The sequence below is a fragment of the Pollachius pollachius genome (assembly GCF_949987615.1).
Source record: "Pollachius pollachius genome assembly, chromosome: 10".
Taxonomy (NCBI): Eukaryota; Metazoa; Chordata; class Actinopteri; order Gadiformes; family Gadidae; genus Pollachius; species Pollachius pollachius.
This window is the reverse complement of record NC_136943.1, coordinates 21,738,148-21,762,338: the sequence shown is the minus strand read 5'-3', so window position 1 is coordinate 21,762,338 and position 24,191 is coordinate 21,738,148. Positions and strand designations below refer to the sequence as shown.

Here is a 24,191-nt window from a genome sequence, read left to right as displayed (position 1 = left end):
ACAATGTATTAACCCGGGCCGTGACAGACATACACAAACGTCTGCTCTGTCTGGTGCGGGGCCCACGCATTGAGGGGTCAGGGCCGAGGGCCCAGTCAGAGGCCCCTCAGACCTGACCTTTGTAGAGCCCAGACTCAGCAGTTCTCGATGCGGTCAGACCTAACCTTTTAAGCATTTAGCCGTTCATTTCTGCAGAGCTGCTGCTGTCTTCGCCTGCCAGAAGCACTTGTTTGTCTCTTGTTCTGACTTTTTTAAGGGTTCTCCAGTTAAAGCATTCATTATTATATAGGCATTTATTATGATCTATTTATATCATGATACTTTCTGTGTTATATTTAAAGATCACAATAAGTTATAGATTTAGGTGTAGAAGCCAACTGAGGCTAATTACATTGTATATAGTCTTTTAACAATTATCTGAGTCACTCTGTCCATCTGTTTGTCTCTCTGTCCCTCTGTCTCTCTGTCTGTCTATCTCTCTCTGTCCGTCTGTCCGTCTGTCCGTCTGTCTGTCTGTCTGTCCAGCCTTTGGTTTTCTCGACCACGTACATCCGGTGGCCTTCACACTTGGCGGGTGTACTGCGAGGAGCCGAGGGCCGCAGGGCAGAGTGTAAAGTAGTTCAGATGAGCGGTTCTCCAGAAAGCTGCAGGCAGTGATACTGGAGGCCAAGCAGTCGGCTCGATTTAAACAATCCCGTTTTAGTCAGATTAGTCAGATTAAAATGTAATTCAATAATCCACAGTTCACCTTAATATAATGAACAGCACACCATTATGTATTGCAATTTGAATCGCAAATAAATTATATTGTATCATATCCCATTTGTGGTAATGCAATTTTAAGGATAATATTGAATTACCTCCAGACAGTGAGGCAGTTTGCATCATAATCTGTGCTCTCAGGCCGATGTGAGCTGAAAAGGTCAGACGTTGAACTCAGGGAGACCCCTGCTCCTCAGCTGGGTACTGGTGGGTGTCCACAGTGTTCTGGGTTGATAGACTCCATCATGTGATCTGATGAGCTTGTGATCTTTCCTGATCTTATTACCAGCCGACCGTACTGAATATGGGCCTTGTTTCCTCCATGTGACACCATCGTGTCCCAACTGTGATATATTCATAGTCATACGGCTAACACTTTAGTTCCTTCTCTCTCTCTCTCTCTCTTTCTCTCTCTCTCTCTCTCTCTCTCTCTCTCTTTCTCTCTCTCGCTGTCTCTCTCTCTTTTTTCAGGCGAGGCATTTCATACTTCCTGATTATATCTATTGATTTTCCAACAAATTGTTTTGCTTATCTTAGATTATTTTTTAGAGGTCTGAGTGACAAATGGTGGGTTGGTGGATGAGTTATTAATAGAGTCGTTATCGTCTGTATATGCTATAACTCAGCACTAATCGCGAGCGACATCTGATAAGAACAGCGGCCGAGGTGAATGTCGCTGAAGGGCGTCGGGCACGCGCCCTGTAAAAGAGTGAAAGAGTGTGAACGGGAGGGTGAGAGACGTCGTTTAAGAAAATAAAAAAGACAGGGCACTCTTGTTGTTTGTTCATACTCACTTACTGCATACTTTAGTTCTTGTCTAATAGCTACTTAGTCTATTTCTGCAATAACTGCCGTTATAGCTGTGTTTCCTCTGCTAATGTTAACTCAACCAGTCGTTGCTTCGGGAGACACAATTGCTGTTTATCCAGCGGTGGCCTGTAATTAACATCATCAACACTGTCCCTGATTTGCCCGGTCAGGTCCTCAACTACAACACAGTCCCTGATTGGCCCAGATTCCATTATTATTTCAGGATACGTGTGGGGGGGCGGCTAGAGATCCAGACTGATTAGGTCATGTGATCAGTGAGGTCTCCAGGTGTAAACCCACCTCCAAATACTCACATATACACACACATACACACACCGACACACACACGCACGCACGCACGCACGCATGCACGCACGCGCGCACACACATACACACACACACACACACACCTAGACCTATGCCCAGGTTTACTGATCCACATAATCGTGCCCTTGCTTCGTACCAGCGTCTGCCAGATCGGCTACAGGCAGCCTTGTTTTGCTCCCTTCTGTGATGCATCATGAGCGGAGCTTCTGAGAGGACGTGCTCTGGGAGGACCAGCCACCCCTCCCTCTCACCAGACCCCCCTCCCTCTCACAACCCCCTAGCATCTGCCTGAACCTCGGCGGGCTTTGAACGCTCAGCACTAGCCGGTGGCGGCACAAAGCAGAAGGCTGCTGCCTCGGACGACTCTCTGCATGCTGCCCAGCTCTGATCTCATGAATGGATTCATCCATTCATGCTCAGAATACAACAGTAGAGCAGGTTACTAATCTGACCGCCGAGGCCGCGATACAAAGAGATGGAACTTGTTTTTCTTGACTTCTAAGTGAAGGGGATGGAGGTGGCTGGAATGACAAAACCTTGTGACTATTGTTATTGTATGTGATATTAACTTGTCCATTGAGCCAGGACTATAGATACAAATTTAGGTTATGATCAGAATATGTGACAACATCATTGTTTCTAATCCCTCCTGCCCTAATTCAGTGTTCCTAGCGTTAAAGAACTGTATCCCTTCATAGTTTATCGTTAGCATGGACAGCCTGGGGTCACTCGGTTTGAAGTCGTTTTTCGGTGGGGCAAGATTTGTTTCTTCTCGGGGATTAAAACAGAAACGACCAGGCCTCAGCTGGCCGTCACAAACCGCCTCAGGGTTATTGGTCATTTCCCGAGCCATTGGTTTTAAGGCCGGGCCAGAGGGCAGGGGCGGCAGCTCGATAAATAAATAAATATATATATATTTATATATATATATTAAGGTGTTGAAACTGGAGAAGGCGGAGCAGGTCGATGAACCCCATTGATCCCTGTAAGAACTGAGCTGGCAGAGCTCAGCCCCAGAGTAACGTATCTATTAGCATTAGCATCAGGACACCCCTTTGATGAAGTTTCTCTCAATTCAAGATATCCACAGTTATGTAAATGGGTCAAAACGGCTTCTTAGAATTTATGAAGTGGTTAAAAGAAACAGTGTGTGTACCGAGGGTAGAGATGATGAGTTGGAGGCGGAGGGTGACGGCAGGCAGTGGTAACACCGAAGAGGAACCAAGGGAGATGAACTCTAAACCCTCAAACACAAACCTTAACCTCGATCTCTAATGTCCCGACTGTCATCAGACCGTCAATGAGGAGAGCAATAGTACTGTATATTTTATGACCAATCAGCACTGTGCATATTCATGAGAAGTCTTTGAGGTTACAATCAGTGTTGTGTTCTCGATGACGGCTTGTCTCCCTTCATCTCAGTTGTCTTCATCCATCATTTACCTCCCGTCCTTTCCTGCTCATGCTTTCCTTGTCATGAATGCTTGCTGTATGAGGATGGATTGTGTTGAGATACAGGGCTGTAGCCACGCATCATACAGGCTGGGAAACCCCTGAGGCTGCAAGGATAATTTCTATTTGTGTGTGTGTGTGTGTGTGTGTGTTTGCGTGTGCGTGTGCGTGTGCGTGTGCGTGTGCGTGTGCGTGTGTGTGCTGTGATTAGTGTCATCCTCTCTGGGTTTGTGACGGGGCCAGTGTTCGTTACCTGAAGCCTGCGTCTCGTGACCGATTAAAGTTAATGAATGAGGAGTCCGGCGAGTAAACAGAAACCAGCCGAATGCTTCCTGTCCTATTTAATCCTGATGCTCTTCAATTAGCGGCTAATGTCTGATTGCTATTTCCTCTCCTGTGCCTCCCTCCCCACTATCTCCCCCCTCCCCCCTCCCTCACTAACTCTCCGCCCCCCCCCACTCACCCCCTCAACCTCCCCCGTATGCAGGTGAGTGTCCGGCCTCAGCGGGATTGGATGTCGCCCCTGGGTCGGTCCGACTGAAGATGGAAACACTGGAGTCTGAGCTGACCTGCCCGATCTGCCTAGAGTTGTTTGAGGACCCCCTGCTGCTGCCCTGCGCCCACAGCCTGTGCTTCAACTGCGCCCACCGCATCCTGGTGTCCCACTGCTCCACCAGCAAGCCCCTGGAGTCCATCTCGGCCTTCCAGTGCCCCACCTGTCGCTACGTCATCACCCTGAACCACCGCGGGCTGGAGGGCCTCAAGCGCAATGTGACGCTGCAGAACATTATCGACCGCTTCCAGAAGGCCTCGCTCAGCGGGCCCAGCTCCCCCAGCGAGAGTCGCCGTCTGCAGCAGCCGCAGCGGCCGTTCAGCGGCATCATTAGCGGCACCGTCAGCTCCGTCGGGGGCGGAGGAGGCGGGGGCGGGGGCGGGGGCAGCAGCGGCGGCGGCAGCAGCAGCTCCCGCGGCAGCCCGGCATCCTCCGGCCACTCCCACTCCCACGGCCACGCCATCAACCACACCCTCAACGCCAACAACCACCACCACAGCCCCGCCCAGCCGCCGCCCCAGCTGCCGCCCCCCAGCGGCCAGCAGCTGCACCACACCGCCGCCGCCATGGAGCCGGCGGCGCCGCGCGTCTGCTGCCAGTTCTGCGAGCAGGACCCGCCGCGCGAGGCGGTGAAGACGTGCGTGACGTGCGAGGTGTCGTACTGCGACCGCTGCCTGCGCGCCACACACCCTAACAAGAAGCCCTTCACCAGCCACCGCCTGGTGGAGCCCGTGCCCGACACGCACCTGCGCGGCCTCACCTGCCTGGAGCACGAGAAGGAGAAGGTGAACATGTACTGCCTGGTGGACGACCAGCTCATCTGCGCCCTCTGCAAGCTGGTGGGCCGGCACCGAGACCACCAGGTCACCTCCATCACCGAGCGCTTCGACAAGCTCAAGGTCCGTCCCTTCTTTGTTTTGGTTGTCTTTCTGGTTAACCTATGTTAAGCACACCCATGTTGATCCGTCTGCCTTTTTAACGCCCGAGGTGAGGCCAACAGCGGGCAGGGGTCGCCCGGAGGTAGGGTAGAAACATGGAGGAGGAGCGCTTCCTTCGTAGCCTAATGGAATCATGTCTGCAACATTACCCTTTCTTTTTGTGTTTAGTTTGTTGTCGCTGGCAAAATGTTATTTTCCCTGTTTTCTATTTGTCAGACATGATAAAGCTCTTCTTTAATCCATCCACGATCAACTCTGTGCAAATGTTATTCACTTCACTTTTGTTGACTGAGCTTTCGGAAAGCAGTGGCTCCCACACAGCGCAAACCTGCCAGTCTTTATTCAGCTCTCTGACAGCAACGCACGGCCAAGAGAGGGAGAGGGAGGGAGGGAGAGAGAGAGAGAGAGAGAGCGAGAGAGAGATCACAGAGCTTACAGTGTGTGGGTAGCAGGCAGAGAGAGGGTTAGAAAGGAGAGCGGGGAGGGGGGGGGGGGGCAGAGAGGGAGAAAGAGAGTCAGGGAGAGGGTGACCAATAGAGAGAGCCCGTCATTATAATAGTAGATGAGGTGGCATTCCCAGAGCTTCAAACCCGCTCAAAAGAAATGCACTGCTGATTCAGGCCAAAAAACAACAGAGAGAGAGAGAGAGAGAGAGAGAGAGAGAGAGAGAGAGAGAGAGAGAGAGAGCTATTCCACACACAGTAGAGTACCTAAGAGGAGCTAGCTAACATTTGCTGGACTAAAATCTGTCATTATTCACTAAGGCGTGTGATGACAACATACCGTGTGGGTACAGTCGTGTGTGTGCTTCTGAGTTCTGGGCCCCCCACTGTTAGCTAACAAAAGCCGAGCTGAATGCTTCATGTGGCGATGTGGTCATCCTTTCTAAATGCATTTAAACTATTTGTTATTGTTGGAGAAGTACAAAATAAGAATAAGCCTAAGGAATGGACGACGTCCGCAGTCCTGGTTGAGTATTGAGGTTTTACTCAGAAGATTAAGTTAACCCATTAAATATAACCTAGTTACCTTTTCAGTGCTGCCTCATGGCCAAAATTAAGTATACGCTGTGTTTAATATCAGCGTGTTTCTTAGCTGTTCGTATAGACTCTGTGTTTTTGTTGTAGTAGTAATTCTTGAAGGGGAAATCAAGACAGCTTGACAGGTTGGATCACAGGGTCGAATAGATGGTTTATTACAGGATGTCATACAGCAAGGTACAGACTTGGGTAGCATAGTCTTACTCTAGGTTTGTGAGGAGCAGTCTCCAGACGTGCTCCTTGGCTGTTGATGCCTCTTCTTTCCGAACTAAAGGTTCAGGGTGAGTTTTATACTAAAGAAAGCCTTGATCAAAAAATAACAGATGCAGTGTCTCTTTTGTGCGATACCTTTCTTTTTAAGGCACAAAACGACAAAAAACACACAACAACCAAAGAGATGACTCACTTCCTGTCCCTTTGCTTTGTGGCTGTGAGCACGGCCCGGCCTCGACTTCACTCGACGCCCGACAGAAGCAAGCGAGCCGCCTGAGCGGGTGCTGGTGGGTTTGCATCCCAGTAGTTTCTCCTGGGAGGAGGGTAGGGTGCACCCCTGGGCTCGGTTGGTCCAACAGACGCTTAGAGTCTTTGTTTTGTTGTTTTGTCTTTACTTTTGGTTACAAAGTAAAGTTGTGGTTTCACCATTAGGGTTTCATATTATTACAATCTGATGGCATATAAAGCACAGGAGGGGGTGGGGGTTTGGGGGGGGGGGGGGGAGGAGAACAAAATGGAGGCAGTGCCTGAAAACTGAGGCTCCAATTATCCGTATCGGATATGTGATATGTTCATAGAGACTCATGTGGCTTCCCACTGGCATTCATTTGAAAGTCCCAGTCAGCTCTGCTGGCATGATATGCCAACTTGCTTACACACACTCACACACACACTCTTACACTCACACACACTCTTACACACGCTCACACACACACACACTCTTACACACACACACACACACACACACACACACACACACACACACACACACACACACACACACACGTACACACAAAATTGTACACACACACATACAAACACACACACACACACACAATCAAACACAAAAATACAGACACACACTCTCACTCACACACAGACACACACGCAACACGCCCTCAACCTGCTTCAGTCCCAGCATGCCTTGCGGCTGACTTTGGGTCATTTTATTTGGACGCTCCACAGGAAGAGACGAGGGTAGTGGTGTCCCTCAGTGAGCCGGGAGTCCAGCTCATCTCACCAGCAGTGGCCAGGTCCACAGAATGAGGGTGTTGTACATTGCTATGGACTGATGGAGCGGATGCAGAGCAGTGTGCCGGATGGGTAGAGGGGTGGAGGGGTGGAGGGGTGGAGGGGGTTAGGGGTAGAGGGGTAGAGGGTGGAGGGGGAGAGGGCTGGAGGGGTGGAGGGGTGGAGGGGTGAAGGGGTGGAGGGGTGGAGGGGTGAAGGGGTAGAGGGGTAGAGGGGTAGAGGGTGGAGGGGGAGAGGGGTGGAGGGGTAGAGGGGTAGAGGGGTAGATGGTGGAGGGGGAGAGGGGTGGAGGGGTGGAGGGGGATAGGGGTAGAGGATGGAGGGGCAGAGGGGGAGAGGGGTAGAGGGGTGGAGGGGTGGAGGGGGTTAGGGGTAGAGGGGTGGAGGGTGGAGGGGTGGAGGGGTAGAGGGGGATAGGGGTAGAGGGGTGGAGGGGTAGAGGGGTGGAGGGGTAGAGGGGTAGAGGGGTGGAGGGTGGAGGGGCAGAGGGTTAGAGGGGTGGAGGGGGAGAGGGGTGGAGGGGTGAGGGGTGGAGGGGTGGAGGGGTAGTGGGGTAAAGGGGTGGAGGGGTGAGGGGTAGAGGGTGGAGGGCGAGAGGGGTGGAGGGGTGAGGGGTAGAGGGGTGGAGAGGTGGAGGGGTGAGGGGTAGAGGGTGGAGGGCGAGAGGGGTGGAGGGGTGAGGGGTAGAGGGGTGGAGGGGTGGAGGGGGTTAGGGGTAGAGGGGTGGAGGGGTGGAGGGGGTTAGGGGTGGAGGGGGATAGTGGTAGAGGGTTGAGGGGCAGAGGGGGATAGGGGTAGAGGGGTGGAGGGGTAGAGGGGTGGAGGGGTAGAGGGGGTTAGGGGTAGAGGGGTGGAGGGGTAGAGGGGTGGAGGGGTGGAGGGGTAGAGGGGGATAGGGGTAGAGGGGTGGAGGGGTGGAGGGGTGGAGGGGTAGAGGGTGGAGGGGGAGAGGGGTGGAGGGGTGAGGGGTGGAGGGGGAGAGGGGTGGAGGGGTAGAGGGGTAAAGGGGTGGAGGGGTAGAGGGGTAAAGGGGTGGAGGGGTGAGGGGTAGAGGGTGGAGGGCGAGAGGGGTGGAGGGGTGAGGGGTAGAGGGGTGGAGGGGTGAGGGGTGGAGGGGTAGAGGGGTAAAGGGGAGAGGGGGAGAGGGGTGGAGGGGTGAGGGGTAGAGGGGTGGAGGGGTGAGGGGTGGAGGGGTAGAGGGGTGGAGGGGCTGGATCGTCCTCCGAGCCGCCGCTGACCCGTGTGATGTTTGCGTCGCTTTTTGACGCCGTCCTCCGCCGTCCGCTTCAGCGACGCCAAAATGATGTTTCACACATCACAGTCTGAACAGATCAGGGCCCCGGGCAGCAAGGAGAAGGTGTGAATCCGAGTAGAAGTGGAAGACGAGTGAGGCAGACAGAAACCTCTGGTGGGTCTGTGAGTGGCCTTACAGACAGACGTCGCAGTGAACTGCTTCAATCGTTTGGTTACTACGCCGTTAGTCCTCCATTGATCCCTGTCTGTTTTTGTTGTTATGAGGAGGTTGAGTCTTGTTCTGGTGGTTGAGGTCCCAGTTGAACTCATCGGGGCCCGAGGTATAGCTCAGTATGTATGTTTGCCGAGGGCTGCTCACCCCGGCCGTGTGGTGGCTTGTTCTGGGAGAGGTAGTGGTGACGGCACGCCCAGCAGCTGATGTTTAAGAAGCCCGGAGCGCCGTGGAAACAAGAGGCAGACGAACCTCAAAGAGTCTCCTTGGGGTGTGCCTCAAGCAACAGTCCTGCAGCACAATTTGTGTGTGTCGTGTGTGTGTATGTGCGTGCGCGTGTGAGTGTGAGTATGTGAGTGTGAGTGTGTCTGTGTGTGTGTACATGTGTGTGTGTATGTGACTGTGAGTGTGTGTGTGAACATGCACAAGTGTGTGTGTGTCCAGAAAGAATTATGGGAAGCTTTTTGTTCATTTCACAATACACTAACATCTGCCTGCTGACACTCTGTATGTCTGAACGTCCTCTTCAGCTGTTACCTCTATCACTTCTTTTTACTGTGGCTCCGACTATGCTTGGGATGTTTCCTCCGTATAACTTGTAAATTGCTGTGGATTAAAGTGTCTGCTTAATTGCTAATTGTGAAATGTTGATGGATGACGCTGTGTGCCAGTGACCAAGTGAATAGGCCAAAATGAATAAAAAAGATTTTGGACAGGCTACATTTGAAGCCAGCTTATTAATTTGCCAATGTTTGGACCACGCTGGGCAAAATTAAATGTCTACTCTTGCCTATCAATTTGACCTTATTAAGGGGAAGCTTCAGTGATGCAACGTCGAGTACCTAGCTAAGCATGATGCTCCCTCCCTCTCTCTCTCATACACAGACACACTCATTCTCTCTCTCTTTCTATTTCTATCTCGCTCCCACTCTGTCTCTCTCTTTCTCTCTCCCTCTTGCCCTCTCCCTCCCTCTCTCACTATCCCTCTCTCGCCCTCTCTCTGTATCCGTCTCTCTCTGTATTTACCTCTCTCGACCTCTCTCTCACACAATGTCTTGCTTTGTCTTCATCACTCTCACTGTACTCTAACACTCTACTCTCTCCTCGTCTCAGAGCCTCTCTGGTCAGGCCAGGCACCCCCCATCCATTATTACCCTGATGGGGTTGCAAGTGTGTCACCTTGCATGCACCACCTGCACAGCTGTCTCTGGCTCGCACGCAACGGCCGCTCATGCACAATGCCCTATAAGCCACACACACACTCACACACACTCAACTCAGTTGTTGTGCGTGTGTGTGTGTGTGTGTGTGTGTGTGTGTGTGTGTGTGTGCATATGTTTGGCTTAGTGAAAACTATCTGGTCTGAGGGAAGCAGTGATTTGGGGCATGTGTGGTTAGTGTTGGTGTGTGTGCTCCCTGTGGCCTCTGTCTGTGGTTTTAAAACCACTCCAGGCCATGCTGATGGACCCAGCGAGGACCTGGTAAGAAGGCTTTTAGCGTGTGTGTGTGTGTGTGTGTGTGTGTGTGTGTGTGTGTGTGTGTGTGTGTGTGTGCAGTGTGTGTGTGTGTGTACCCATCGTGTACTTGTTCTTGTGCCTTCGATATGCATTGAAGCCTGTCGCTGTCCACGCACACACACACACATGCATGTTTCATGTGATGTCTGAAAATGCATCACTCCAGCAGATAGTAAAATCGAGTGGACCGTGGGGACGGAAAAAATAAGCTGAGAAAAACAACTATATTATTACTCCTCGCTGGAGCGCCATCAGAAGCGTCTGCATGCATAAGTCATACCAGGAGGCAGGGCTTTTAGAGGCCGGGTCAGCTGTGAGACCAAACACCCAGATTGGAGGGAGAGAAGTGGGCAGGCGGGACTCAGTGCCGCTTCCAGGGACTGTCGGAGCACACAGCAAGTATAAACTGTGACCTGGACAAGTGACTTTCATCCTCTCACGCTCCTGCTCTCTTGGGGAGGCGCTGGGAGCGAGGCCCGCTGCCCGGGTTTGATCTCCTGTTTTGGTTGATTTCAGGGTAAACTACACTTCTGGCACTTTAGAAAAAAAATCCTTTCAACTGGGTATGCTGGGTGCGCCAGGGAGCTGGTTTAGTTGCAGAGCTTAAAAGAGGCTTGGATGCGTGTGACACAGTAGATGAATGTGCCTTTTGGTGAACACACAGTCCAGTGACTTCTTATGTGTTTGAACACACATTTGATGACTGAGGCTTCATTTGTGTGAGTCGTATATAAATACCCTGCTTGCTGTTATCACCCCTCTCAGACCTGTAGGCTCTAGACTGAACAGGTCATTATGTAAAATTGTATTTATTATTAGGTTTATTATTATGATGATTCGTATTTTATCATATATACTGCTATCTTTATCATAAATTCAGCAATGAATTGCATATCACTACTCCACTCTCCCATCAGGAGATGCACTTTCAGCAACCCCCTTCTGTGATTCACCCCACTGGGGAGATAAAAAGTGATCATACAGAAATGGAAGTTGTCCTCCTTTTACACGTTTAAATATCAAGGCAATGTAATTGAACTTTTTTCTTCTCCTAAGAGGATTTGTGTATTAATCCCCAGAGGAAATGTATCTCTCTGAGTTTTTTTCACTCTCTTCCATGCGCATCCACATCCTGTATTTGACTCACCCTTCACTAAGCGCCTCACTTTATTAGCCAGGTATGTTTGAGGTGCACTTTCTAGTGCAAAACTGAGCGGGGCAGGATTGTTAGTAAGTATATTTTGGCTCGGGTGTTGTTGTTGATGCGACAGGCGCCGTACCTCCATCAGCTGAACCCAACAACAACATTATCCCCACACGACCACTGAGGTGCATTCTAAATGCATTGGATATTCAACAAATACTGATGCTCTTTAACGAGGGGATCTATAAAGCCGGAAGCCATGGGAGCCGGCGGGCAAATCACCACCGGCCTAGTGATGTTAGCTGCTGGCAGCTGACCGGGGATCAGTTCTCTGTCTCTGCTTCACCACCATTTACCACCATTTTACTAGTTTATTTGATTTCAGTAAACGGTGGATTGTCCATTTGTTCACCGCTTAAGGTCGCTGAATCACGTAGCGTGAATATCCGATGTCTTTCCACCTCTAACAAGGTTTGATGGGATAAACGAGCGATGGATCAATAAACAAAACGGGTCTTGACTTCATTATTAACATTTATTTACATCCTTGTGTTGCAAACAATCATGACAATCAATTGCATGCAAAAAATATGTTACAAGTTAAGTTAACATGCACAGCTCTGGATCTTTTTTAAATAATGTTTTTCATATTTATTTGATCTCTCATTAGATATAACATGAAGTGCACCTCCTTGTGAAACATTTGTTCTCTTGTAATAATTTTCTCTTTCTCAGGATTAAAGGTCTTTGTTAGAGGTTACGCTTTCTTTTGTTTCCCTCAGGACATAATTATTTGGAAGCATCAATTGATTTAAAAAAAATTACTTGAAAAAAAATTACTTGAATTACGTGAAAATGATGACAGTAATCCCGATGCTAACACTAGATATGGTAGAAACACAATTGACCAAAAGTCAAATTTTCTTTTAACAACCATGAAAGCTTTCAGAGCCAATTATTCACTGGGTTGTTTCGTTCTGTTTGATTACGTTTTAATGAGCAGTTCTGGCCACTGCTTGAAATCGATGTGGTCTGAGTGAGGCCCACTATATAGAGCACATTACGATCTCAGAAAGCCAAACATGGTTTGAACAAACATTGCGTGTATCGCAAGAGCCATTTGAAATGCTTAATGTAATGTTTTAATACCTAAATACTGTAAATGAGGCTGAAAAGTGAAATCCTGCAACGTTGTTGCACTCGGCTCTCTTTAGTGAGTGTGTTCAGTGCTAAGTATAAATCTTGAGGGACAAAATACACATTAATCTTGTCAAGAGAAGGGATAACAATGTGGGCGGCTCTGTTTTACTCTTCTCATTCATTTTGTGAGCGAGTCGTTGGTGTGGACAGCCGTCCGCTAGGTCAGGAAAATTAAGACATAATCAAATATGCTCTTGTCCGACCAATGAGATTTGTCGGAAAATCACTGGTGTTACTTTCATAAAAGGATACAAGTGCTTCTTCGTACATTCTTTTGGGGGACGGGAGACACATAGTTAGAGTGCTGTCGTTTATTCTTAAATGATAGGCTGTATAGTGTTAGAATATAAGTGCTGATTATAATATAAATATATATTTGACTCAACCAATGTGTTTTTATAACAGTTTAATGGACTATGAGGCTTATGAGCCAGGATTCAAATCCCCCTCGTTTTCACAGCGTTACACACCCAGTCTAATGGAAACCTCTGGCCCTAATCGGCTCAACTTTTACTGGGCTCCAAACTAAATGACAGCATGTCCGAGAAGTCATCGCTGTTGCAGCAAATGATTAAAAAGGAAGGTAAAAAGTATGGAGGCATATCACCTAGAAATGCGAGGCATCTTCTCTGCGATGCTCCATCAACTTTGGCGTTTAACGCTTGATGGGTTTTGAGTGTGAATGTATCAGTACTGCACCTCAGAGTGTGAACGTATCAGTACTGCAACTCGGAGTGTGGACGTATCAGTACTGCACCTCGGATTGTGAACGTATCAGTACTGCACCTCTGAGTGTGAACCTATCAGTACTGCACCTTTGTGTATGAACGTATCAGTACTGCACCTCAGAGTGTGAACGTATCAGTACTGCAGCTCAGAATACATCGCAGAGCCGTCCACTGCAACCTGTTAAAGTTAATATCAAACGTGTGCAGTCCTTCTCTCTCTCATCTGGTTTGTCCCGCACGCTTCACATTGAAGCTCTTCTGTAACCCAGTCGGACTCTGAACCAGAATCAATCCTAAAGCCACAACTTCCTCTGAACAGCGCTGACCTGACAGTTAGGCTAGCCGGTAGGATAGCGTGCTCCCGGTGCATCGGGGACGATTCAGGTCATCTACAGATAGCGTGCTCATTTCAATTGATCGAAGAGTCGTCGTTTCTTTGGAGTATGACAATTTAGCCTCGCTGTGTGTGCGCAACAGAGTTCATTCCTTCAGTGTTGCACGGGCCCGTACATACATCAATGTTTATTATTCTATATGTAAAAGAACAGGTATTTCAATCAAGTCATGAAGACCATATGATCGAAAAATATCTATGCACCTGACCAGACTGCATTTACCTGTCAGAAGAGCAATTCTGAAAAATAACTAGATTAATATGGCAGATTAAATACAAGGCTAGGGTATGTAGGGTACAACCTTAATACAAGGGAATCTTTATTCCCAACAGGGCTTGTGTGAGTGTCCTCAATGGAGTATCCTTGATCAATATGGGCTGCATTCTTAGGACTATTTATTTTTGTGTTTATTGGCACGATAACACATTTTTGCACCAAGGCCGGTCATTCCAAGTTCAACACTTCCCCTGAATCCAATTGTGTGTGTGTGTGTGTGTGTATGTGTATCTGTGAATGTGTGTGTGAGTGTATGTGCGTGTGTGTGAGCATGTATTGTCTGGCGCTGGAGCTCTACCAGGCTGGGACAGGCTCCCATGAGAAGATGGTGGCGCTGAACTTATGACACCGTCTGAGAGAAACATCACGTCTCAAGAGGGCCCACGGGACCAGCCGAAAATCCCTGAATCATCTTTAACCTACTCACCCCCCTCTCCCCCCTCTCACTCTCTCTCTCCCCCCTCTTGCTCTCTCTCTCACCCTCTCGCCCTCACTCTCTCCCTCGTTCTCTATCTCCTACACACACACTGCAAATGCCAGCTTAGTGTCTTACTTATGTCTTTGGCTTCAAACGCAGAGCTCAGATGTTTGTTATTTTCCACTGCATCAGTGGAATGTGTAACTGACACGTTTCAGAGCCATAATGTATCTGCTCTGCATAATACCCGGTGGTTGAAACAAATTGGGACAGCGGGCTTTGGTGGGGTTGGAGATTTCCATATCGGGTTGGCTGTTGTCTGGTTTGCAGAGAGAAAAAGCTTATTTTGCAGTTGTTGTGGTTGTCTTTAAAAGGGGTAGGGCAACTATGTCTCAAAACCGATTTGCTACAAAACATCCTTATCCGTCATCTACGAGTCAGATTCAATCTCCATGACCCTGGTATGGTGCGCTCTAGATATGAGTTGCACATGCTTGAACATGTCTACTTTATGGATGATGGATGTCGTTTCCTAGCATGACTAAAGGAGGTATTTATAAATCTGCTGTGTGGATGTGTCGCCATCACAGTTGAAATGACAATAAAGAAACAATAAGCATTTACGTTAGATCAGCCAAATCAACTGAAGTTGTAATATGACACTCTTGTTTCAGGCTATTTTAAGAGACTAAGAAAGGCTTGAATACACAAATGTCCCTGTGGTGTTTCTTTTAATTTTTATATTTTGGCCAATGAGAAACAATTCCAGTCTTTCCGAACTCCAACCAGATATTCCACTGCAGCTGCCGTGTGCAAAGATTTTTCTCATTCCATTCCTTTCCTGTGATTCAGTGTTTCTGCCAAACACACATACTGTTGCACACACACATACACACAAACATGCATAGATCCACACTCACGCATGCATGCACACACACACACACACACACACACACACACACACACACACACACACACACACACACACACACACACACACACACACACACACACACAGAAGCCACAACCTGAAATACAATCACATTTATGTGGCTGTCTAGTGGAGTCCATGGTGAAGGTTCGGCCTTAAACGATTGAAGCCCTTATTTATGGCTGCTGAATTGTTGTGCTGGTCAAAGAACACCAGCCCCGAGGAGTTTGATGCATAACCCCCAAGCTCTGAAGCCTCCTCGCCTTCGGCGGGGAATAGTCCTACATGGGAGAGCGATGGAGGGATATTGACAGTGGATTTACTGTCCCCCATCATCTCCATTATCGTGTTGTTCTTCAGGTGACGGTGATTATGGAGTCCCTGTTAAACATCAAGGTCCGGGGCGGGCAGTGATGCACGCCGTCCACTTTGTTTTTATGGACTTATAAAACCAAACGTCCTGTTTATCCCCTCCTGGTACGTCCTCATAGCGCCTCTGACCTTCTCCGGCGAGCGCGACCGGAGGTCTGACCTCTTTAAGGACACTGTCAATGATGGCATTAATTCAGACGCGGCTAAAAGGTTGAGACAGAAACACAGATGGAGTCACGCACGTAGGCAAGTTCCTCCGAACGGGTGTCGGTCTGTCCCGTTGTTTAGGAGCTGGAACCACAGCCGCCAGCCCCCCTGAAGAATCCATATCCCTGACGAGACGACGCAATTGGATACATCCACATTAGCCGCCCGTCCACATACCGGATCCCCAGCAGCAGGAGAGGCAATACATCTGTCCCGAGCAATCACAGGACAGATCACGTCCCCTCCTGCTCCTCTGCTGCCTCTCCAACCGCCCTGGCAACCGTCACCATGGAGAGATGCCTGAATCAAACACAATCAAACGGGAGCATCAGGAGCAGTGGATACTGTTGGCCATTTGATTGACTGAAGGCAGACAGCTGTGAGGCCCACACACGTCCACACGGTGGAACAGATCAACAATAAACATGTTGTTCCCCCCCCCCCTCCGCACGCTGGGACGGGCGTCCGCCCAAACAAAGGAATGCGTATCCTGGCCGACCGGGGAAGGGGGTACTGGGGGTGGTGTGATTCAGCAATCTGTTTTCTGGCACCAGCGTTTGGATGTTACTTCCAGAATGCTACAGTGCAGCTGTCGCTGTGATCTGGTTCTGTTTGCAGTGTGTGTGTTTAGCTGGCCTCAATGTTCTGGAGTGTGTCAGGGTTCTAAATGTGCTGACCAGAGACTGGTGCTGATAGGCAGCGCACAATCCCAAGCTGCAATCGAATTTTTGGCTCTCCATGATTCACTGATGTGAAGTGAGCCGAACTACCAGCAGAACAACAGGGAGGAGATGAGACTCCCCTCAGAGTATGGCTTTCCTCAACCTTATCTTACTGTACACATACCACCCATCATTTTGTGTCTTGTTTCTGTTGAGATCCAACTCAAGAGAACTCAATACAAATCGAGCCAAGGCCCTGTTCAGATCGCACTACTGGGAGCACACTCGCAAAAGCATTTGTCAGCGAATGTAGTGAACCGTAAAGTACTGTAAATGCTACTGTATCGCAATGTATGAGACTAATACTGCTGTAACAGAGACACTCTGTCATGGCAACTAGAACTCCCTTATGTGTGTTTGTGTGTGTGTGTGTGTGTGTGTGTGTGTGTGTGTGTGTGTGTGTGTGTCTGTGTGTGTCTGTGTGTGTCTGTGTGTGTCTGTGTGCGTGTGTGTGTGTGTGTGTGTGTATTCTACCACAGCCTGTGAAGGTGAAAGACTGGTACTCTGAGGGGTTTTATGGGGTCTGTGTGATATGGGCGGGGGTGGGAGCCCTCTGGGAGAGGGCTTTGTTTTCGTCTCTCAGCGGTCTTCAGACTTCACCATCAAAGGTCCTTGGAATTGTTTCTACTTCATGCTTTATTTACTCAAATACTTTCAATCAGAGCACAATATTAAAGCTCTAGATGAAGTAACCTTTTCTCACATCTGAAATTGTTATGCAGGCAAAATGCCACGCTGGATGGGCATGGCAGATGGCAGTGTTTGTTGTACATTACAAGAACAAATTATTCGCCATCGATGCTTAATGTAATTAATCAAGGTTGATTTAACGTAGCTAACCACGATGATAACACTACATATGATAAGAAAAACATATTTTGCCTGTACCCTTTTTTTCTCTTTTCTTTTAGTCATCTTTTTAAAGATAAAAAGTTTTACTCTGTTGTTTAGTTTCATAACCTTTCAATCAGCAGCGTCTGCCCGTACAGATCCATATCTACCAATAACGTGCTTCAAGCCGCAGCTTATTGGTTATCTGGATTTGTGCATCGTGACCCAGACTTTCCAAAAACAAAACTTTTCATTTTAGGAGAGGAGATTGCCAATCATTTTTGCATTGGGGTCACCAGCTGAAAACACAATTGTCATGTTTCTAAAGATTTCTTATGGTAGCTTTGAATTTACAAATGGAGTCCAAAATGTTTCCATGTGGACTTCGGGGGCAGGTTCCTTTAAATGTGGCCCTTTCTAACACAGCCAGCAAAACAACCGATGACTCCTGAGTAAACAATCTATCATTTAGATTGATGAGGCTAACATCGCTCCATCCACATCTTCTTGTGGTCTCTGAGACCAAACAATCTTTTCAGACTGTCAAGTCGCCATGACAGAACACTCAACACTGTGATCTATCACACATCAATGGCCAGTCTCAAATTGACAGTAAATACTTGAGGAAATACCCTAATGGCCGAGCCTGAGAGACAGATAATGGGATAGTACTGAATTAAATTTGCCCACACTTACTGAGCCCACACTTTCATCCAAAGCAACTCACAAGTCTGGTTGAGAACAGTCACAGCCTCCTAATTGGACACACAGTTTTGTTTAATGCTGCCAAGTTGGCAAAAAAGAGACCAGAAATGTGTGCAGCTGGATAGCTCAATAAATCAAAAGCAAGCGAGCGAGATGTATGTTTTATTTACTGTGTCGGACATTGGAGCACAAGTGTTTCCAGTGTGCGTTTAATTGTGTATAAGGTTTCACCGGGGCCTCAGCAGACGTGGAGCAACGCTTCAGACAAGGTGCTGAAGGTCACAGGTCCGATGAAGAGAGAGGGCTGGAACACAACCTGCCGGAGTACCAACACAAAACCAGAAGAGACAGAGGAGGAGAACGGGTGGACAGCAGGGGAGGGGGGTGGGAGACACGGAGAGGATTGGGGGAATTGGTGCTTGCGGCAGGGTGGGAGGGGAGGCTGGGATATAGGGAGAGGATTGGAGGAGCTTGTGCTCGCGGTGGTGGTTAGCATGTCTGTCCTCAGTATGGGAGGTTGCCTGTGTGTCAACCCTCCCCCCCGGCAATCTGCAGGGAGAACACACAGGTGTGGCGTGGGCTGCCAGCACAGCTCTTGCCCAGGTAGACACCAGACAGCCTCATCCCACGTTATTTCGTTATTTGCTTTGCTACAAATGCTTTTATATTTAGCCATTTCACTTTCTTTTCTCATTTATTTTTATTTTCTTCTTTATCCTTCCCTTATCTCTTGTCCATCCCTTTTCTCTTTTCATACACAGAGCTTGACAACCTGAAAGCCCTCTTCGTGTTGATAACCTTTAAGTTAAGGAGACCTGTGGTCTTTTTAAGTCTGCTTCAGCTTTAAACAGAAGACACATAAATGTCAAAGCCACCTCATTAAATACAGAGAAGTATTAACGTATTGAACCAGACAATAAGTCTTGATTTTCCATATTAAGGTTGTAGACCAAGTCTCTGGTCACAATTGTTCCTAATAAGCCGGATCCTTACATCACCCAAGCCACACTTAACAGCCTGAGGATTGTGATGGCCTTATTATCTGCTGAGTGTACAAGAATGTAATTGCAAGGAAGATTTGCATGCAAAAGAAAAAGGATGAAAGGGAGACAGATTAAAGCAGTATTATTAAGGTGTTGAATTGGAACTGCGATGTGATTCAGTGTGCAGACGTTTTTTGAAGGAGCAAATGGGATTTCCTTTAATCGACGTAGGTTATGGCCATGACAGGGGGGTAGGGGGTGACACTGCTCATTTGAGAAGGATTGCTGGAAGATGAATCTGGCTTCTTTTTCTCAAGCTGACATTGTGATATCATGCCTTATTTGTTTGTGTTTATCAACTATTCACCCATAATTAGTATTAGTCCCAAAATACTAATTCAATGTTACCAGAAAATATATATTTTTATTTTTCCAGACAGGCATCTGGCAGTGGAAATTAACTGAATTATCAGCATTGATAAAATGGTATAATGCTTAATGATAGGGTAAAGGTTAGGTAATAGTTTTTATTACACTAACTGCATTCTCAGTTTACCAAATAAACAAATGAAAAACCGTGTGTCTGGAAGAAAATATCAGAAACAGAGTTCATTGCCAGAGTTTCAAGAGTCCATGTATCAAGAGATCATGTTGAAGGCCAGAGTGATCAAGGGAACTCTTCCAGGGAAACACTTTATCCATCGTCCCTGACCCAGCTGCCGCCCTACATAGAGCGGCGGCCGGTGTCATCCCTCTGCCTCATATTGCATCATGAAAGTGGAAAGAATATTTGGGGAGTTTTGGTGGTGTTCTTTTGTCTCTTTCCATCACAAGAGTACTGTAAAATGACGACCCTCCCCCCCCCACCACACCTAGAGGAGGAGGGGGGAGGTCATGATGAATCATTCTGAATACGGTAGCTGTTATCAATAAACATAGTGGTTAGACATAAGGTTAGTTTGTGTCTACCGTATTAAGCCTGTTCATATTCCTGTAATATGCTCTCTCTCTCTCTCTCTCTCTCTCTCTCTCTCTCTCTCTCTCTCTCTCTCTCTCTCATTTGAGGCGGATTGACACTAAGAGGGGAAAACGAACGGGAAGAGAATGTTAAGAACGGCATTCCTCCACGGTGATATCAGAACAGCCAGACGCCCTCTGTGTGCTTGTGTGTTTGTGTGTGTGCGTGTGGGTGCAGCATTCTTTCCACTGTTATGCTAACTGTTATGGTCTGTGCACATGCACTGTGTTCTGCCTTCATGGACGCAGGCACAGTATTAACAAGACCTGTTCCCTGTTCATCCTAACATGAGAAGGTACACCCATTATTACGTCCCTAGGAAGTACTCATTCGAGCACTAAGATGTGTTTGTGTCCGAATTGGTCACACACACACAATAAGCATACAGTTCAAACCGTAGCTTCCATCAGTGTCTGCCTTTGCACGTAACAGCTGACCGAGCAAAGGGTTCCGTTCCTCCGACCGTGGTCATTGAGAAAGCATCTGTCTATGGGATCCAGCTGCTGATACTACCGTTGATGCGTTTGGCTTTGCCAGGTCGCCTTGGCCACCATGGCCGCATGGATCCATCACTTCAGCTAAAACCTGTAAATTTACCCAAATAAAATGGATGAGGGAACTCTTTCTACTCCTAGTGCAGTAGCAACATTTTTTATTTTCATGGTTTCTATCCAATTTCGGTGCCCAATCTTCAGTTACCAATTAATCACTTCCATTTAACTTCCATGTAAAAGCACTCCCAAAAAGCTGCAAGTTGAAAGCATGTACAGGTTTAATTTATTCTCACTCAATCTACGCTAATTGAATTTGCAGTTATTGGATTTTTTAAGAAATTACCTGAGATTCTTGGGAAGGAATTCCTTTCAATATACTGTATAGATGCCAGTATGAAAATTGAAGAGAAAATGTCCCTGCATTCAGCCTTGGTGTCTTCCCCACTTTACTCTTCCTCTTTTCTGTTTTCCATGATACTATTTTAGCCTCTTTTCGCTTTCTCTGCTTCTCTTTTGTTATCTTTGTTTCCATTTAATTGGACTTATTATCCCAATTTTCGTGGAAACAAGACGATAGCTCAAATTACGAATGCCCTGCTACCGATACCAGCCCTCTGCAACATGACGTAACGCTGAAGAGCCAGTGAACCCAAGACTTTCTTTTCTTTCTTTTTTTTCACAGGGTTATTTGTCTAATATGCTTCTCGACATGGTAACCTATACAATTTTATCACTGCTGCTGAAATAAGTCCCCAATTTAGAAAAAAAAGGGTTAGAGAAAGTTGAGCTTTTGGGAAACGTATTGTATAGCTATGGTGTGTGGAGGGTGAAGCTCCGTCTCAGCATCGATTTATTTAATACCCGCATCCGAGGGTCAGACACATATAGTAAAACACTAAGATGTGTGTGGAGGGTGAAGCTCCCTCTGAGCAAAATTTATTTAATAACAGAGTCCGAGGGTTAGGATTCACGGACCGCTATCATTGTGTCGCATATCATTTACGAGTCACGACATTTCTCATTATAGCTCTCATACACAACGATGGTGCTAAAAAACTTTTACAAGTTGATGTGGGCTGTAACCTTGGCAATAGCACAACTCTGTCCTAAGACTCTCAGCCCAAAACACCTTTTTTTTTTTATCTGATAGTGTTTGAATTCTCGCTGAAACAGTGATATTAAGTACTCGGTAGTATATCGGTACTCGATATCGGCAAGTACCAAAATGTAAGTTCTTGTACTTGAACTTGGTCTGAGTAGAAGTGGAATCAGTGCACCCCTAGCTAAAATACAAGATTAAGAATTATGACACCTGACCACGCTATGGTTTGATTTATAGGCCATCTGTTTCTACTGATGCTAGACACATGTTTAGCTCACATTCTAATCGCACAACTCCCGGCCAACGCAGAAACTCCATAGCCTAATGGAACAATTCCAAGTCTGTAAAGGTTGTTCTGTATGGAAAAAAAATACTCTCTATCCCGCAGTCTGCGCTAGAGTGTGGCACAGAGAATATCAGAGATATTGGCTCCGTTCCAAATAGCATACTTTTTATTTTTACTTGTAGTACCTCAGGCAGCTACTCTTACAAATGAAATACTGTTGCACACATTAAGCATACAATTGGGACAAACTACAGGTGATTTCACTGATTAACACACCTGTAAAGCCACCCACCCCACTTTCTGTGGCTTTGTCGGTGCTGCATTTTCCCTACTATGTTTTGGGCACACTGAATATTTGTTTCAGAAAATAAGTTGGTAAAATAATTTGTTAAGGTTTTTATTTGACTATCTCCATTATATGAATATAGAACCCATGCTAAAAAGTGGCCCTCCAAATAATCAGGTGCAAGTGGGTTAGCTCCAAAGAGACAGGAGTCAATAGATCCCTCTGACCTTATTGCTGCCCCCCAGAAGCCCCCCAGAGCTGAGCCTCACACCCAGAGACCCGCGGCTGACCCTGATCCCCGGTGGAGAGGTGGAGCACTGGTCAGAAGATCATCAGAAACATCTTATCTCCCCAGTAGTGATACCATTAAATATGTACCTGGATTTGGAATGTGAGTTCCGCTGAAACAATTCCTGAAAATGAAGATGCACTGAAGACCTCTGAGGTCTACTTCGTCCTCCTGTGTTTAAATAGTCAAAACAACTCAGATCAATCATTTTGTCAGATCCAGACTCTGGACCTGACCGCGCTTTTGTAGACTTAAGTAATTAGTTTTAACATTTATAATAAAGATTGTTTGTGTTTAACATCAAAATACAGGCACCTTTTATTCTGAAGCATGCACCGGCATGGCCGTCAAACAGACGATGGAGGACTTGGCGCTGTGCCCTGCGTTTGTGTTCTTTATATTAAGATGTCACTATGTATCCCCAAAGATTCTCGTTTTGCTATACAGAAAGTATTGCATAAGTCACTCAGTGGCGTCTAGAGTGAGTCGTTGTTGTTTAATAATGGCAATCCAGTCAAGTGCATCATATTCATCTCACAATATTTATTCAAAGAACTAACATGCCGTCTCCAAACTCAGTGGGAGGTTGTGGATTCACAAGATGGAAATATCCTTTGAGTCTGGGAGCTTATCTTAATGCAGTCCGTTAACCGTGATTCCCCATCAACCCTGGCGTGTCTAACACGCCACGGCGAGATCCTGTCCCTCCTCATCCTGCTATCATCGCAGTGCATCTCGTTATCGGTTCGGGAACGGGCGTCGACAACATGCTTCAGGAGCTATGTTTGGGGATATGTTCTCTGGTTGAGGACTGTAAGGTAAAGTGTTTATTAGGACTGTCTCTTTGTATTTGTGTCCTAGTTATAGGTCAGTCCAGCCCTGGCTCTGCGACATGAAATGAGCCGCTAAAAAGCCCAGGCGTGTCCTCTGTCTGACAGACTGGGTTAGACTGGCTCTCATTCCCCTCTCATCATTATCCCCCTCCACAAACCCCCCGAGAACATTTCCTCTCTCCTAATCCATCCATGTGTGGGGAGAAAATTGGGAATTAAGTGGTGGACATTTGGGCTATTTAAGAAGGCTTTGGCACATCATTAAGATGCAGGGAGGGTGAGGGAGGGCGGCCGGTCCCCTGGGTCCTGTGGTACCCTTGCCCTGTGGATATTCCCTGAACTCAGATCAGTACCTCCCATGGGGGCGTAAAGATCCCCACCAACGTGCCGCAGTGAGTGCCTGTGAACGTTAACGCCCGTCTGCTCAAAGGTCACGAGGGTTCGTCCCGAGTCCAAACTTCAAAGGACGGTGCACATATTCCACTCTCAAACCGGTATATACATATAAAATATATTTATCTTCTATCCTCCTGTTGCGCTATCGGTGTAATAAAAGTGGTTGAAGCACAGGATTGTTCAGTCACTTCAGCAGCTGTCGCTGGCCCCGTGCCAGCGAGCGAAGAGATCCCGTCGTTCCCCGTCGGTTTGGCCTCACCCTAGCGGACCGTCACAGGAAGACTGTCCTATGGAATGTCATCCTCCAACAAAACAAGCCCATTCCTCAGCTGGCTCAAGTTACTGACACATCCTGGCGCTGTGAGGCCTCTTGTTAACATTGGCTGTAAGCTGAGTCTGTTCTCGCCCCATATCCTTGAGTTTAAAATCATTCTTTTTCTTTGTAATATTTGTCTGTTTCTCTTAC

The 24,191-nt window shown here is 47.5% G+C and overlaps 1 protein-coding gene across 2 annotated transcripts in view; it reads left to right on the top strand.

Annotated features, from left to right (window-relative positions):
* Window positions 1-24,191, top strand: part of mid2 (midline 2) — an 86,698-nt gene that overhangs the window by 17,549 nt on the left and 44,958 nt on the right. For both annotated transcript variants that reach the window (XM_079744594.1, XM_079744595.1), the window contains exon 2: window positions 3,839-4,803. In XM_079744594.1, coding sequence (XP_079600720.1) covers window positions 3,895-4,803 — 909 coding nt within the window. In that variant the 5' untranslated portion in view covers window positions 3,839-3,894. The remainder of the gene's footprint in view (window positions 1-3,838; window positions 4,804-24,191) is intronic.